Source organism: Lutra lutra, chromosome 6 (assembly GCF_902655055.1).
Source record: "Lutra lutra chromosome 6, mLutLut1.2, whole genome shotgun sequence".
Taxonomy (NCBI): Eukaryota; Metazoa; Chordata; class Mammalia; order Carnivora; family Mustelidae; genus Lutra; species Lutra lutra.
The window spans coordinates 58,535,828-58,554,507 of record NC_062283.1 but is presented as its reverse complement, the minus strand read 5'-3'; the positions used below and the strand labels follow the sequence as shown (position 1 = coordinate 58,554,507).

At 37.3% G+C, this 18,680-nt stretch overlaps 1 protein-coding gene across 3 annotated transcripts in view; it reads left to right on the top strand.

Annotated features, from left to right (window-relative positions):
- Positions 1-18,680, top strand: part of CD2AP (CD2 associated protein) — a 136,017-nt gene that overhangs the window by 25,334 nt on the left and 92,003 nt on the right. The window contains exons 1-2 of one of the 3 annotated variants that reach the window (XM_047732856.1): positions 254-354; positions 1,601-1,761. In XM_047732856.1, the coding sequence (XP_047588812.1) occupies positions 297-354; positions 1,601-1,761 (219 nt within the window). In that variant the 5' untranslated portion in view covers positions 254-296. Of the gene's footprint in view, positions 1-253; positions 355-1,600; positions 1,762-18,680 lie in introns of those variants that run through there. The other 2 variants (XM_047732854.1, XM_047732857.1) reach the window with 2 other exon arrangements.

The following is an 18,680-nucleotide window of genomic DNA, read 5'->3' as shown; positions in this document are numbered from 1 at the left end:
ATCTAAGGTCTATAGGAAGACATTTTTTTCCTTCCTTTTGGTTTTTAAGATTGGATAAAACTTTCCCTGAAACCTTGCTTGTATCTTATTGGTAGAATCCATCCATCACACGTGTATTTGAAAACCAGTCTGTGCATGCATGTATGTGTGCATGTGTGTTTGTGTGTGTGAATTTATTATAAATAAATTGTATTTAGTAAATAAATTGTCTTTAGATCATTTCCTCTTTGACCAGCAGCATTAGATATCCAGGGCCTTTTCAGAGTACACTTTTAATAAAAGCAAGATTGAATAAGATGACTTCTGCAAGTCAACAAGATGACGTGATTATACATCATTATTTGAAAAGCCCAGGTCTGGACTAGAAAAGATTTAACTCTCTCTCGGAATGAGGAAAGTCATATTTGTAAAAGTACATGATCTCAAAATACCTGAACAAAATCAGGGTTCAATAAGAAAGGAAGAAAGAGGTGGGGAGTCTGTGTAGGAATGGCTGTTGGTTTGGCAATCAACAATGTCTGCCCATAATCCTTTTCCCTTTATTTTGGTTGTAGCTCTGTGTGTGTGTGTGTGTGTGTGTGTGTGTGCGCGCGCGCACGCATGTGTGCATGTGTGTGTGTGTTCTTTAAAAATTATAGGAGAAAGAGAAGATGAATTGGAGGTATGGCTAGTCTGCCATCTTGAATAGGATCTGTTACTGCTTTTCTTGTATTGAGCCCTGTAAAATATTAATAGTATGCATATATGATGTCCTATAATCTAAAATTCTGTACTTAAAGGTGGTAAAATAGATCCTTACTAATCTTTACATCAGGGTGTATTCATTTTCTCTTATGTAGTAATAATATTGCCATAAACTTAGCAGCTTAAAACAACACACATTTTATTATCTCACAGTTATTTTGATTTAGTAAGTCTGGATGTGACTAACTGGGTACTGTGCAAGGCTGCAGTGAAGGTGTTGGCTAGATCTGGGCTATCAGCTGGGGAAGGATCTTCTTCCAAGGTTATATGGTGGTTGGCATCATTTAATTCTCTGTGGGCTGTTGGACTGATGCCCTCAGTTTTTTGCTGGCTGTCATTCATAGACCTTCATCAGTTTCTTGATAGGCCAGCTTACAGCAAAGCCGCTTACATCTTCAAAGACAGCAAGAGTGAGAGTTTTCGAGCAAGATGGACATTATAATGTTATATAGTCATATACAGTGTATCTTCTTTGTCATAGTCTGTTGAAAGTCAGTCATGAGTCATGTCCCCTGTGAAGGAGAAGGAATTGCACAAAGCCATGAATATCAAGAGATGGGGATCATAGGGACCACTATAGAGATTATCTGTCACTTAAAATATATACATCCGACCATAAAAACAACTGATGACATTATATATTGTATTGAGGCTTCTACTGAAAATTTGTACTGTGTTTTATACTAAGGCAGTCAAGAAATTTGCAAATGTAGCCAAATACTTAAAATCATCGAAGTAAACTTTGATAATGTCTTTGTAATATTGTTGTTAAACAGGCTTCTTAGTTTTAAGTTTATTAATATGGTTAATTTTATTTCATGAATTAAGTTCTAGACATTTGTTTTTCTTTTTTTAGTTGACTATATTGTGGAGTATGACTATGATGCTGTGCATGATGATGAATTAACTATTCGAGTTGGTGAAATCATCAGGAATGTGAAAAAACTGCAAGAGGAAGGATGGCTAGAAGGAGAATTAAATGGGAGAAGAGGAATGTTTCCTGATAATTTTGTTAAGGTAAGTACTCTCACTTAAATTTCTAGCTGTTAGTTCATAGGATTTAATCATTAAGAAATACATATATTTTATACATGTATTTGTATACCTAAAAGTAAATTTTTTACTCCACATCTGCGTGGTGTCTTGGTGGTGGATAATAATACTACACTGTATGTATGTGTGTTTATATGTGTATGTATATATCTACCTGTCTCTCTTTTTAGAAAAATAAATGGTACTTTGCATTTGGGTAGCACTCTTTTATTTACAAAGTAGTTTTGCTGTGTACATTCTCATTTGAACCTACAAGTCTTGTAAGTAGGGCAGATGATAACTCCATTTTAAATATGGTGACATATAGGTGAGAGGTTACATGGTTTACCTGGTGTAGACAGCTAAGAAGATCTAGAATTTGAACCGAAATCCAGGGTAGTTGACTCAAGTCTAATTGTATATTGTTACTTTTGCAGACTCTTTACAGATATCTTAAATTCCTCTGTTAAGTTTCAGCATAGCAGTATGTATTTATCAAAGTAACAGTTTACTCATTAACCACCAAACATTCCTTTTTTAGTAAATATTCTGGTCACCTCTGCCAGAAAACAATCAAGATTCTTGAATCATTTGCAAACAAAGTTCTCAGTAGTTTAGAAAAGGAAAAATATAAAGAATACCTATGTATTTCTACTGCACTTATAATTGTCTTGTTTCCTATATTAGTTTTCTTATTCCTAGCTGTATCACTGGCCTCATTAGATTATAATTATGAGTTCTTTTGGGAAGGCTAGAATGTGTCTCATTTGTTTGTTCATCTTACGTAGTAATATCCACCTGCATAATGTGGATATTTAGTAAATATTTGTTCTCTGAATAATTTGTATTTAATTATGGTTTTACCTTTAAATATTAACTCATACTGTAATACTAATAGATTTCAGAAGTGAACTCACTGCACTTTACCCAACTATATTTTATCTCTTGAAACAACTAAGAAAAACTGTAATAGGGACTTGAACTTATAGGAGAAGGTCACTTTCATTTTTTACTTCTTGTTTTATAAACCGACTTATTTCTTATAACCTAAAATGGAGTGTAATGCAGATTCCTTGGAAATTGGAATTGAATAAATGGATTAAAACACAGTCAAGTTCCAGCTCTGTCCTTCCCTGGTGGTATGCTATAGGTCAAGCCACATAATTTCTCTGTTTTTTTAATTCTTAAAATGGTACCTTGATAGTATATAGGAAGCCATCGCATTGACCTCTCATTTCATTTCTCTCTCTCTTTTTTTAAAAGGAAAGTGCCTTTTCAGAGATAACATACTGAAATAATAGAACGTTAGATAAAAATAAATAATAAGTTAAAAGTTAAGTATTTATATAGTTCTCTTAATTGTGTTCTCAGTAGTGAAGATGACCTATCACAGGACTCCATTTTGAAATACATGTTACTTTCCTGTTTCAGTACAACTAATATTAGACCTTGACTTCAATGAATTGCCTGAGAACAGAGGATGCAGTTTGAGAATGCTAGATAATAGAGGGAAGCATAATCTGGGAATAAAAAGTAACTACCAGGTACCAAATTAGAATTGGAGACAGCAGTATGAACTCATGTTTAGTTTAAAATATGTACCAATATATAACGATATATTTATAAATTTGTGTATTAATACTTGCGTTAATATACATACATGTATTTCTCAGCTGTCCACTGAGATAGCCTAGAAACAGTGACACACCAGTAGCAATGACTATACCCGGTGTCTGGATTTTGGTTTTTAAATATTGTTCTCCAATACAAGGAAGCAAGGCTCCTTAGAAAAATAACTTATTCTAGGGCTGTACTAAGGAAAATACATGATGGAGCATGGAGCATCTCATAGTACCAGAAAGTAAGGAAGTGCTCAAAAAACCCCACAGAATGATGGCTCATGTCAAAACAGCATAGGGGCCAATCTAAAAGAGCTTCCAGTGTCCAGAACTGGAACAATTTAAGCAATAAAGTAGCCTAGTATTTGATTATTACCCAAAGTGAAGCATAAATATGTATAAGTTCAGATAAATGGTTGATAAAGATAAATGGTTGAATTAATAAATAAATGGGGAGAAGGGAGAAATCTCACAGAATTACTTCAAATATTTGTAGATACTTCCTTACCCTTCATCTCCTCTCTCCCCTCCCCTCAAAAGCATCCCTCAGGAATGGGCTGGACTAAAAAATAGATGGAAGAGGAAAATAGTAACTTTACAGTGGAGAAAGCTGGCAAATACTACCATAATCAAGTGATCAAAGCTAACATAAGCAGTGATATATTAGGTTGATATCCTGTATCTTCTTCATCTCTGTGGTATTTATTCTTCCCCCCAAGCCCATAATCCCAGGCTAAGTGTGAGAAAAACAGTAAAACAAACCCAAATCTGAGACACTCTACAAAATACCTGACCAGGGCTGAAAAAAAAATTTCAAGGTCATGAAACCCAAGGGAAGATTGAGATACTGATGTTGGTTAGAGGAGCCTCAGGAGACATGATGATCAAATGCATTGTGGTATCCTGGATTGGATTCTGGAACAAAAAAATAGATATTAATGAAAAAACTGATGAGTTCTTTATAAAGTCAATGGTTTAGTTAGTAGTAGTGATGTATTAGTGTTAATTTCTTAGTTTTGACAACTGTAATATGGTTATGCAAGATATAACATTAGGGGAACAGAGGAAAGGGGATATGGGAACTCTGTGCCTTTGTAAACTCTTCTGTAAACCTAAAATTATTCTAAAGTAAAATTTTTATTGAAAAACTTAACCACAGGCAGTCAATAGTGATAGACAAAAAGTTGGCTTTATTACTTTCAGCTGTGTATATGAAGATTTAAGGAAAAGTTAGAATTTATAATTCACTGTCCCCTTGAAAATAAGCCTTTTATGCTTAATGTACTGTTACATTAAGGTACTTAGGTTATTTTGTATACATAAGACTATGGAGTAGATTGTAGAGCTAACTTGGCTTCCTCTAAACCACTCACACCCCTGTTGTTATTTCAGATAGCTATACTGAAGAGCATTCCAGTTGAGCTGGAAGATGGATAGAAAAGTCAAATAATTTTTGCAGCTTATTGAAAAAAACCTTCATGGACACTAAATTTGTTTTCTGACAGACTGTTCATTTCATTGTTCCTTTGCAGTATTATTTCATCTTTATATGACTTAAAAAATAGTTTCAAAGACTATATAGAATTTATGTATAGAATGTTTTCATTTTGGCATTTTTGCTTTAGAGTGTTGCTTTCATAATAGAATATTACAGAAAAAATTGAGTTTTGTTACCTCCTTATCATTTCCCTCTCCTCCCAAACTCCATATTCTGAAATTATATGTATCCCTGTAATATATAGTTTTATACATATTTACCTATGCATAAACAAATAGTATTTGTGTGATTCAGACATTGGCATAATAATCAGGTTGCAACTTTTTAAAACTTAATATGTGTTTCATTGTGATACATTACATAGTCACTTTGGCTACAACATATTTTTATGACACCGTGTAGTTAACTCATAAATGATTGGTAAATGGGAGCATCTGGGTGGCTCAGTTGGTTGAGTGTCCGACTGTTGGTTTCTCCTCTGGTTATTATCTCATGGGTTGTGGGATCCAGTCCCAGGTGAGGCTCTGCACTCAGCAAGGAGTCAGCTTGAAGAGTTTTACCTCTGCCTTTTCCCCCACTTGCACACATGCTTGTATGCATGCTCTCCCTCTCAAATAAATAAATAAATCTTTAAAAAATGGTAAATAGAAGAATGATGTCAGGACAATGGGAAAGTTGTGTTAGTTTATTTTCTAGGTAAAAGGAGCTGTGATAAAGAGTGTAGAATTATAATTTCAGTAAGAACAGGAGAGGCTCTCATCTTGGCTGGTTGGGTAAACAGGAGTTCTTTTAGGTTTTAAGTGAAACCTTTTTTTTTTTCCCTTGAGATTTTGTTTATTCCAGAGGGAGGAGGAGAGAGAGAGGCAGAGACCTTGCATGTGCGAGCATGCTAGGGGAGAAGTAGAGAGGGACCAGCAGACTCAAGGCTGAGCATCGAGCTGACACGGGGCTTGATCTCAGGATCCTGTGATTATGACCCGAGCTGAAACCAAGAGTCAGATGCTTAACTAACTGAGCCACCCAGGCACCCCGAGTGAAACTTTTTCCCCCGCCTTTGTTAAGGTGATCATCTGGGTATTTTCCTCAAAGTTGACAGTCGTAGCGTAAGAAGTTCCATCTTTTACCTCCTGGTGCTTACCTCCTCTTTTCTCTGCATTATCTTAATATCTATAAACCAACCTTTCTACTTTATTGTTTTTATACATTTTTATAAAGGAATTTGCTTCTTTTCTTTTCTTTATTTATTTGACAGAGATCACAAGTAGGCAGAGAGGTAGAGAGAAAGGAGGAAGCAGGCTCCCCGTGGAGCAGAGAGCCCAATGCGGGGCTCGATCCCAGGACCCTGGGACCGTGACCTGAGCTAAAGGCAGAGGCTTTAACCCACTGAGCCACCCAGGTGCCCCTGTTTTTATACATTTTTAATAGCTGTAGAGGAATCCATCTGTCATCTTCTTGGGCAGTCTTAAGTTTTACCCACTTATTATCCATTTTCTAAGGTTTCAGTTATTGTTACTTACTTTTACTTTCATTTTTAATGCTCAGGTTCCAAAGTTGCATAGGTCTAAATTGGTATGTTCTGAACCCTACACTTTTTTTTCCCTTTGCATAATGACTGGTGTTTTTAGTATTTGATTTAGTTTTCACATAATCAGTAGTATTCTGGTGTGTATGATTTTTTAAAATAATTTTTTATTTTTTTATTAACATATAATGTGTTATTAGCCCCAGGGGTACAGGTCTGTGAATTGCCAAGTTTACACACTTCACAGCACTCACCATAGCACATACCTTCCCCAATGTCCATAACCCCACCACCCTCTCCCTACCTCCCTGCCCCCGGCAACCCTCAGTTTGTTTTGTGAGATTAAGAGTCTCTTACGGTTTGTCTCCCTCCCGATCCCATCTTGTTTCATTTATTCTTTTCCTACCCCTCGAACCCTTCACGTTGCCTCTCAACTTCTCATATCAGGGAGATCATATGATAATTGTCTTTCTCCAATTGACTTATTTCACTAAGCATAATACCCTCTAGTTCCATGCATGTCCTCACAAGTGGCAAGATTTCATTTCTTTTGATGGCTGCATAGTATTCCATTGTATATATATACCACCTCTTCTTTATCCATTCATCAGTTGCTGGACATCTAGGTTCTTTCCATAGTTTGGCTATTGTGGACATTGCTTCTATAAACATTCGGGTGCACGTACCCCTTCGGATCACTACGTTTGTATCTTTAGGGTAAATACCCAGTAGTGCAATTGTTGGGTCATAGGGTAGCTCTATTTTCAACTTTTGAGGAATCTCCATGATGTTTTCCAGAGTGGTTGCACCAGCTTACATTCCCAACAACATTGTAGGAGGATTCCCCTTTCTCCGCATCTTTGCCAGCATCTGTCATTTCCTGACTTGTTAATTTTAGCCATTCTGACTGGTGTGAGGTGGTATCTCATTGTGGTTTTGATTTGTATTTCCCTGATGCCGAGTGATGTGGAGCACTTTTTCATGTGTCTGTTGGCCATCTGGCTGTCTTCTTCGCAGAAATGTCTGTTCATGTCCTCTGCCCATTTCTTGATTGGATTATTTGTTCTTCGGGTGTTGAGTTTGATAAGGTCTTTATAGATTTTAGATACTAGCCCTTTATCTGATATGTCGTTTGCAAATATCTTCTCCCATTCTCTTAGTTGTCTTTTGGTTTTGTTGACTGTTTCCTTTGCTGTGCAAAAGCTTTTGATCTTGATGAAGTCCCAAGAGTTCATTTTTGCCCTTGCTTCCCTTGCCTTTGGCGATGTTTCTAGAAAGAAGTTGCTGTGGCTGAGGACGAAGAGGTAGCTGCCTGTGTTCTCCTCAAGGATTTTGATGGATTTCTTTCTCACATTGAGATCCTTCATCCATTTTGAGTCTATTTTTGTGTGTGGTATAAGGAAATGGCCGAGTTTCATTTTTCTGCATATGGCTGTCCAATTTTCCCAACACCATGTATTGAAGAGACTGTCTTTTTTCCATTGGACATTCTTTCCTGCTTTGTCGAAGATGAGTTGACCCATAGAGTTGAGGGTCTATTTCTGGGTGCTCTATTCTGTTCCATCGATCTATGTGTCTGTTTTTTGCCAGTATCATACTGTCTTGATAATGACAGCTTTGTAATAGAGCTTGAAGTCTGGAATTGTGATGCCACCGACTTTGGCTCTCTTTTTTAACATTGCTTTGGCTATTCAGGGTCTTTTTTGATTCCGTATAAATTTTAGGATTATTTGTTCCATTTCTTTGAAAAAAATGGATGGGATTTTGATAGGGATTGCATTAAATGTGTAGATTGCTTTAGGTAGCATAGACATTTTCACAATATTTGTTCTTCCAATCCATGAGCATGGAACATTTTTCCATTTCTTTGTGTCTTCCTCAGTTTCTTTCATGAGTACTTTATAGTTTTCTGAGTATAGATTCTATCCCTCTTTGGTTAGGTTTATTCCTAGGTATCTTATGGTTTTGGGTGCAGTTGTAAATGGGATGGACTCCTTAATTTCTCTTTCTTCTGTTTTGTTGTTGGTGTAAAGAAATGCAGTTGATTTCTGTGCATTGATTTTATATCCTGACACTTTACTGAATTCCTGTATAAGTTCTAGCAGTTTGGGAGTGGAGTCTTTTGGGTTTTCCACATAATGTATCATATCATCTGCAAAGAGGGAGAGTTTGACTACTTCTTTGCAGATTCGGATATCTTTAATTTCTTTTGTTGTCTGATTGCTGAGTCTAGGACTTCTAGTACTATGTTGAAAACAGTGATGATAATGGACATCCCTGCCGTGTTCCTGACCTTAGCGGAGAAGTTCTCAGTTTTTCCCCCATTGAGAATGATATTCACGGTGGGTTTTTCATAGATGGCTTTGATGATATTGAGGTATGTACCCACTATCCCTACACTTTGAAGAGTTTTGATCAGGAAAGGATGCTGTACTTTGTCAAATGCTTTTTCAGCATCTATTGAGAGTATCATATGGTTCTTGTTCTTTCTCTTATTAATGTGTTGTATCACATTGATTGATTTGCGGTTGTTGAACCAATCTTGCAGCCTTGGAATAAATCCCACTTGGTCCTGGTGAATAATCCTTTTAATTTACTATTGGATCCTGTTGGCTAGTATCTTGGTGAGAATTTTCGCATCTGTGTTCATCAAAGATACTTGTCTGTAATTCTCTTTTGATGGGATCCTTGTCTGGTATTGGAATCAAGGTGATGCTGGCCTCATAAAATGAGTTTGGAAGTTTTCCTTCCATTTCTATTTTTTGGAACAGTTTCAGGAGAATGGGATTTAATTCTTCTTTAAATGTTTGGTAGAATTCCCCTGGGAAGCCGTCTGGCCCTGGGCTCTTGTTTGTTGGGAGATTTTTGATGACTGCTTCAATCTCCTTACTGGTTTTGGGTCTGTTCAGGTTTTCTCTTTCCTCCTGGTTCAGTTGTGGTAGTTTATATGTCTCTAGGAATGCATCCATTTCTTCCAGATTGTCAAATTGAGCAAATTTGCATTGTTGCTCATAATATGTTCTTATAATGGTTTTTATTTCTTTGGTGTTGGTTGTGATCTCTCCTCTTTCATCCATGATTTTATTTATTTGGGTGCTTTATTTTTTTCTTTTTGATCAGCCTGGCTAGGGGTTATCAATCTTATTAATTCTTTCAAAGAATGAGCTCCTAGTTTCATTGATTTGTTCTATTGTTTTTTTGGTTTCTATTTCATTGATTTCTGCTCTGATCATACGATTTCTCTTCTCCTGCTGAGTTTAGGCTTTCTTTGTTGTTCTTTCTCCCGCTTTTTTGGGTGTAGGGTTAGGTTGTGTACTTGAGACCTTTCCTGTTTCTTGAGAAAGGCTTATATTGCTATATATTTTCCCCTCAGGACTGCCTTTGCTCTGTCCTACAGATTTTGAACCGTTTTGTTTTCATTATCTTTTTTTCCATGAATTTTTTTCAATTCTTCTTTAATTTCCTGGTTGACCCATTCATTCTTTAAAAGGGTGCTCTTTAGTCTCCATGTATTTGGGTTCTTTCCAAATTTCCTCTTGTGATTGAGTTCTAGCTTCAGCATTGTGGCCTGAAAATACGCAGGGAATGATCCCAATCTTTTGATACCGGTTGAGACCTGATTTGTGACCCAGGACATGATCTATTCTGGAGAATGTTCCATGTGCACTAGGAAGAATGTGGTTTGCTTTGGGATGGAATGTTCTGAATATATCTGTGATTTCCATCTGGTCCAGTGCATCATTTAAGGCCTTTATTTCCTTGTTGATCTTTTGCTTGGATGATCTGTCCATTTCAGTGAGGGAGTGTTAAAGTCCCCTACTTTTATTGTATTATTGTTGATATGTTTCTTTGATTTTGTTATTAATTGGTTTATGTCGTTGGCTGCTCCCATGTTAGGGGCATAGATATTTAAAATTGTTAGAACCTCTTGTTGGTTAGGCCCTTTAAGTATGAGACAGTGTCCTTCCTCATCTCTTATTAGAGTGTTTGGCTTAAAATCTAATTGATCTGATATAAGGTTTGCCACCCCGGTTTTCTTCTGATGTCCATTTGCATGGTAAATTGTTTTCCACACCCTCACTTTAAATCTGGAGGTGTCTTTGGGTCTAAAGTCAGTTTCTTGTAGACAGCATATTGATGGGTTTTGTTTTTTTATCCATTCTGATACCCTGTGTCTTTTGATTGGGGCATTTAGCCCATTTACATTCAGGGTAACTATGGAGAGACATGAATTTAGTGCCATTGTATTGCCTGTAAGGTGACTGTTACTGTATATTGTCTCTGTTCCTTTCTGATCTACTACTTTTAGGGTCTCTCTTTGCTTAGAGGACTCCTTTCAATATTTCCTGTAGAGCTGGTTTGGTGTTTACAGATTCTTTTAGTTTTTGTTTGCCTGGAAGCTTTTTATCTCTCCTTCTATTTTCAGTGATAGCCTAGCTGGATATAGTATTCTTGGCTGCATGTTTTTCTCATTTAGTACTCTGAATATATCATGCCAGCTCTTTCTGGCCTGCCAGGTCTCTGTGGATAAGTCTGCTGCCAATCTAATATTTTTACCATTGCATGTTACAGGCTTCTTGTTCTGGGCTGCTTTCAGCATTTTCTCTTTGTCACTACGACTTGTAAATTTTAGTATTAGATGACGGGGTGTGGACCTGTTCTTACTGTTCTTACTGTTCTTATTGATTTTTGCACCTCCTGGATTTTGATGCTTGTTCCCTTTGCCATATTAGGGAAATTCTCTACAATAATTCTCTCGAATACACCTTCTGGTCCCCTCTCTTTCTTCTTCTGGAATCCCAATTATTCTAAAATTGTTTCGTATTATGGTATCACTTATTTCTCAAATTCTCCCCTCATGGTTCAGTAGTTGTTTGCCTCTCTTTTGTTCAGCTTCTTTATTCTCCGTCATTTGGTCTTCCATATCACTAATTCTCTCTTCTGCCGCATTTATCCTAGCAGTAAGAGCCTCCGTTTTTGATTGCACCTCATTAATAGCTTTTTTGATTTCAGCATGGTTAGATTTTAGTTCTTTTATTTCTCCAGAAAGGGCTTTTATTTCTCCAGACAGGGTTTCTCTAATATCTTCCATGCCTTTTTCAAGCCTAGATAACACCTTGAGAATCGTCATTCTGAACTCTGGATCTGACATATTACCAATGTCTGTATTGATTAGGTCCCTAGCCTTCGGTACTGCCTCTTGTTCTTTTTTTGTGGTGCGTTTTTCCACCTTGTCATTTTATCCAGATAAGAATATATGAAGGAGAGGATAAAATACTAAAAGGGTGGCAAAGACCCCAGGAAAATATGCTTTAACAAAATTAGAAGAGACCCCCAAATAGTGGGGGGGAAAAAGGCGGTAAAAAGAAGTTCAGGGAAAAAAAAAAATAAAGAAAGAAAAAATAAAGAAAAATATAAAAAAGGAAAAATATATATATTAGACTGGTGAATAGAACAGAGTCACCCACTTAATTTTGGGAGTATTTTGGTCTCTTAGAAGATACTACCTCCTAAAATTTTAAAGAATGAAAAACATATATATACACAAAATAAGAGTAAACATGATGAAGGGATGGAATATGACTATAAAGATGAAAATTTAAAAAAAAATTTCTGAAAAAGGGGTTGGTAAGATAAGTTGGTTGAGAGAATAAAGAAAAAGAAAGTGGAGAGAATTATCTCAGGCTGGAGACTAGAACAAAGCCCTGTGCTAGATTTAGGGTATATTCTCATCTATTAGAAAAAGTTCTATCCCAGATTTCTTTAGAAGAAAAAACCCTATGTGTATATAAGAAATAACGTTAGATACACTGAAGGATAAAATATTATTACAATAATGAACGTTCAAAAAAATTTTTTATGAAAGATATTAAGATAAACTAGTTAAAAAATAATAGAGGAAAGAGAAAAATTAAAAAAATTTTAGCATAAGAAAAAAATAACATTAAAAAAATTAACTTTGCAAGACTAAAGAATCATGGGGAGGAAGCCAGGAATTCCATCCTTTGCTTTCTCCTCCTCTGGAATTATGCTGTTCTCCTTGGTAAGTCAACTTGGTCTTCGCTGGATTTCTTGTCAATCTTCTGGAGGAGGGGCCTGTTGTAGTGATTCTCAAGTGTCTTTGCCCGAGGCAGAATTGCACCGCTTTTACCAGGGGCTGGGCTATGTAATCCGCTGGGGTTCGCTTTTGTTCCCTGAACATTTTCGGTAGAGTTCTGGAGGATGGGAGTGAAAAATGTCGGCCTCCCAGTATCTGGCCTGGAGGAGCCAAGAGCTTGGGGCCCAACTCCTCAGTGTGCCCTTGGCGAAAAGCGGTCAGTCGCTTCTGTCTCCCTGGCCTCTGGCGCACTCTGAGCTCACCCAGCCTGTGATCAAGCATCTCTGTTTCTGGCACACAGCCCTGCCTGGAGTCTCCAAACCCCACAGATCCCTATATTCTTCCTGGGGGGCCTCCCTAGATCTTGTGGGGTCCCTGGTCAAAGAGCAGTGGCCTGACTGCGCCATGGATCATAGTTTAAGGTAACCGCGTGTTGAGAGCTCACTCCTTGGCTCCGTCTCTGTAGCCAGCTTCCCCGCTCTAATACCTGAGAACTCTGCAACACTCAGACATTCCGATCCTTCTGTGACCCCATGGGACCTGACACTACTCTGTCCCCACGTGGGCTTCATCCCAGCTTAGCCTCTGGAGCAATGTCCCTCAGTGGAGCAGTCTTTTAAAAGTTCTGATTTTGTGCTCCGTTGCTCCACCACTTGCTGGGAGCCGGCTCCTCCTGCTGCGGTCTGTCTTCCCATCACCTCGGATTCACTTCTCCACAGGTCCTACCTTTCAGAAAGTGGTTGATTTTCTGTTTCTAGAATTGCTGCTCTTCTCTTTGATCTCCTGTTGGATTTGTAGGTGTTTGGAATGGTTTGATAAACTGTCTAGCTGATCTGCTGCTGCCTGATGTCATCTCAGCCTGTTACTCCTCTGCCATCTTGATTCCTCAGGTTTGTATGAGTTTCTTTTCCCCCCAGAAGGTCAGATGTTTAGGAATGTACATGTAATTTCATAGTAGAGATTGCACAGTCCTATAGTATTCCATTCTGGGTCTTTATCACATTTTATGAGGTAAAATAGGACCATTTTTTATTTTTTAGCTATTGAAAACAATGCCGAATATCCTTTTGTAGGTTATATACATAGTTGAGAATTTGCTGCATCCTAGGTTATGCATATATTCAGCTGTATTAGAGTATTAGACATTGGCTGATTTCTCAATAATTACACCAATTTATAAATTCCTACTAGTACTATAAAAGAATTTCTTTCTTCCATTTCTTATAAACATTTGATACTATCAGATTTTCTTTTTTCTAATACAGATCTATAATAATATCCACATTTCTGTGTTTCATTTTTGTCATTACGAGAGAAGTTAGGCATCTTTTCACATTTATTGGCCATTTAAATTTCTTTTCCTGTGTCTTGCTTGTGTTCTTATATTTCTGTCCATTTTTATTGAGTTCATGCTTATTCTCATTGTAGTACTTCTTATTGCGAATACTGTGAATTCTGTATTTTGACTGCTAGTCCTTTGTCTTCCTTCTGCTTATGTGTCTTTTCTCTTTAATAAGTGCTTTTTGTGGCTTGTCTGAGTATAACTTGGGAGCAGGGAGATTTTAAAGATAATCTGTTTATTAGTTTTAAGTTTTGATTTTTCAGTGTAAGTCTTTTATCTCGATTTACTTTTGGTACAGATGTGATTTAGGCAGTAATTAAATTTTTTCCACATAAAAAAATACTGAAGAGTCTACTCTTTCCTCACAGGTTTGTAATGTTTGAGAATTGAGCTAAAATTGGGAAGAAACTTGCTACTTTATCAGATCTTCCCTCATTCACAACTTCAGTATTTTGGACTAAAGTAGAGTGTGTCAAGTGTCTGATTTAATTTGTTTATGTAAACTTTGAGATTCAGTATCAGAGTTGTGACTTGTTGATATTTGGCACTTTGGGTCTTTGTAATTGAGATGAAACAAAGTAAACACTCCTGCATTAAACAAATGATTAGTGATTGAAGTATTTTGGGGTGTGGTGAGAAGAGTTCCCACAACTTAATTTATTGGGGGGGGGTGGATAACAGCATGAAAACAGAAGGATAAATTGCAGTGCCTTTTTGGCTGAATGTCAGGTATGTGGTAAAGATGATGGGTGCTAAAGGATCTTGGGAAAATTTTTCAGAAAAGATGTAACATTTGACTTGGCCTTTAAAGATAGGAAGTTTGATGTATAATTTGTGTGTTCTGTGTCTGGCAAAGGTGCAAAGTGTTTTGTGGTAAAAATAATGGACTACTTTGGTTGAATGAAAGTTTTCTATGGGGGTGTGTATAATGGGATTTAAGACCAAAAGTATGGATTAATGCCAGTGGTACGATGCATTTTGAGTATCGTGTAAAGGTATTAAGTCTATTTAAAAGATACTAGGGTGGGGCGCCTGGGTGGCTCAGTGGGTTAAAGCCTCTGCCTTTCGCTCAGGTCATGATCCCAAGGTCTTGGGATCCCCGGGTCCGCATCAGGCTCTCTGCTTGGCAGGGAGCCTGCTTACCCCTCTCTCTCTCTCTGCCTGCCTCTCTGACTACTTTTGATCTCTGTCTGTCAAATAAATAAATAAAATCTTTAAAAAAAAAAGATACTAGGGAAATCAGAGTTATTAGAGACAGGAGAGGGAAGATAGAATGTTTTAATGGATTAATCTTAGTGCTAAGGAAAGGTTTTATAAAAGAGGAGAGAGTTGAGGCTATAAAGTATAGTAATGGAGATCAGAGTTGTACAATGAGAATGGAAGTAATAGGATAGTTAATAGGCACAATACCTTTTATTTGTGTTAAGACTTTGCAGGTTCCCATACATTTTCTTACTTTATTCTGACATCTTTGAAAGTTAGGATAAATACGTTGTTTACGGCCAGAGTCATGGTGGTAGTAGTTGGTGTATAAAGGACTTGGTAGTTGATAGCTCTGTGATAGGCAAATGTCAGCCTGTTTTTACATGAGAAATATATTTTATATAGTATATGCTGGTTATTGGAGAAATGTGATCATTTTTTAACATTCTGTGGTTTTAAGAATCTAAAGACAAAGTTGAATGAATCTTAGCCATTGAAATTCTCCAGTAACATCAGCATAATTGAAAGATGTTAGAATTACAATATTAAATGCCTTTCGTAACTTTTAGAATTGACCGTTGAAGAAGAAAATTCAAACTGCTTCCTCAAAATGCAATTTTATGAAAACAAATCCACCCCTCCCCCAAGACTAAACTTGAGATTTGATGTGAGGGTGTTGCCAGGACCAGAGATGGAATAGGAACATGCAGAAGACATATAAATAATGAGATATTTGGAAAATGAAGCAGGACTTGCAATGCTCATGTAAAATTGTCTGTAGGTAACTTTGTAAAATGGAATCAGTTTTATACATGTTTTTTATTACCTCTATCCCTAGAAATGATGCTGAAAACAAGGTTTAATAAGGAAAGTAGAAGGCCCAATGTATCAGTAAGAATAGGATAGCTTAGGGACGCCTGGGTGGCTCATTGGGTTAAGAATAGGATAGCTTACACCATAGTAACAACATTAAAATCTCAGGGGTGGCATAACACAATACATGCTTTTGTACAAAGTTTCATGTAGTCCAAGTAGTGAGTTATGTTAAATATAAGTAAAATAAGAGCTTTCTTTATTGCAAGTAAGATTAATAACTTTAGCCCCAAGTAAGGGATACTTCTCTGTAAGCTGTCTTTGAAGCCTGTAGTTTTCATCAACCACATGTCTCTTCTTGCAGCAGTCAAAGCAGGGTTTTCAGTTCTTTTTAACAATGATACTCTTTAGTATCCCTGATAAGAAACCAGATTTTCAGGTCTCCTGGCTGGCTCAGTCGGTTAAGAGGCTGACTCGGCGCAGGTCATGATTCTGAGATTGAACCCCACTTTGGGCTCCCTGCTCTGTGTGGAGTCAGCTTGAGATTCTCTCCCTCTACCTGCTCCTTCTTCCACTTGTGGGCTTGTGCCTGCTCTCGTTCTCTCTCTGTCTCTGAAATAAATCTTAAAAAAAAAAATAAATAAATAATAAAACCAGATTTCCCAGGCACTCTTTATTGAGCTATGTTTTAGTAAAAAATCCGTGGCAATACTGTCAGATCCTCCCCATACCGTGCCTCTCCATTGTTTTATTCTTACTGTTTGCCATTTATTCATTTGTTCAAATACTTACTGAGGTTCTTTATAGGACTCTTACAGTCCTGGTTACAGTCCCATGTTAGGACTTTTTATAGATGCTAGGGACACAGTGGTGGTTAAAACAGGTAAATTCCCTTCTCTTCTAATGGTGGGAGGAGACAAACATGAAAAAACAATGAATGAATAAGATAATTTTGGTAGTCATGAGTGCTTTAAAAAAAAAAAAAACGAGTTGTGGGAGATGGAAAATGGCATTTAATACTTTAATTCAGGTATTCTAGGATAGTATCTCTGAGGTGGTTTGGCCAGAAAAACCCAGAAGGGTGCAGAGTAGGTAAGGAATGCATTCCCTTTGAGAAGGATCTTGAAATTAGAGGAAAGTAGGCTTAATGTGATAGTTGTGGTTGCCAGCTGCTCTACTAGAGCTATGTTAAGAAGATAGCATGGTATTATGAAAGAAACATGCCTTTGGAGTCAGGATATTAAGACCTCTATTTGACTTCTCACCCCCTATTCCCCCATACCCACACACATGCTTACCGGGTGTCTTCCTTGAAGATCTTTTACTCTAGAGTATGAATTTCTTCAGTGTGAATGTGGGAATCCCACCTGTAGGTAGATACATTATGGATTTATTATTTTATCCTGTTACTTTTTGGCTCAGGAACTGCCCATCCATTTCATAAAGGGAAAATCAGAGAAGAAGATCACCTAAATTGTTAATTTAGTCAACAGTTTTTTTGTTTTTGTTTTTCCTGGTGCCTATTCTATACCAGATACTGTTAAATTAAATGTTAATAATAAAATAGGTAAGTAAGTTAGAACTTTTCTAGTTTCTCTTTTAAAAAACTAATAGTTTTTACTTTTTTTTTTCAAAGATTTTATTTATTTGAGAGAGTGAGAACACTAGAGAGAGAGAAAACACTAGTGTGGGGCAGAGGGGGAGGAGAAGCAATCTCCTTGCTGAGCAGAGAGCCTGACATGGGGCTTAGCCAACTGAGCCACCTAGGCGCCCCAAAGCTAGTAGTTTTTAAGGAAGGACAAAAATAAAGAGGAAAGTAATTAAAATGAGAAAAAAAGGGGACAGGCAGTTAGCTTGATTACCTATTTCTCTAAACCAAATCTATAGTATTCATGGTGGTTGTGGTGTAGCAGATCAAGTCTTTTAAAAGTGGGCCAGCTGTGTGTCAGAGGCTAGACAATAAAAAGGCTTTTAATGTGTTAGGATTTGTGTAAGATCTAGCTCCTTATGGTATTTTGATAGGTCATTTCTGCTAGAGCTATGTCAAGAAGATAGCATGGCATTAGGAAAGGAACATGGCCTTTGGAGTCAGGATGTGTTTAGAAAAGTGATCTGGTGGAAATTAATTTTTTTTTGTTAAGTCATTTGGAATGCAAAAGGTAGTTTTAAGAAGATAAAGGGGCTCAGCTAAAATGCCTTTGGAAAGTTGTTTTAGTTACTGAGAAAGGAGAGAATGCCGACAATCTCGACAGGTTACTAAAGCTGAGGATTTGTGTTCACATCCTGGTAGAAGTATTGGCAGTAAAAATATTTTTTAAAAATCGTAACATTGGTTGAGGACCCTGAATCTACATTTAAACTGTATTTTACTAAAGAGCGAACCTGTGCTGAAAAAAGAATGAGTTACCTCCAAGTCCATTTCCCCAGTCTTCTCTGTTTGACACTCGGAGAGGGAGGAGCTCCTTATTACTACTGAGTAGGGTAGGAGTTGAGGCTCACTAGTCCTCCATTGAATCCTCCTTGATGAAAGGGCTAGTGTGCCTTCTTAGTGCTGCCTTGTGGCCTCCACTGACAGAGAAGAGAAGGAGACTAATTTCCACCTGGTTGGTGGGAGAGTTTGGCTCTCCAGTTGGCCTTCTCTGACACCACTCTGGCTGGAAAATGGGGTAGTGGTAGTGAGTGGGTGGTCTGGTTACAGCCTGTGAGGGTGGAAGTCCAGGCTCCCTGCTAGTTTGACTTTTTTTTCTCTATTATTTGGCTATAGCAGATTGATTTTGGTCTTGCTAGGTAACTCTTTTCTTGGTCCTTCT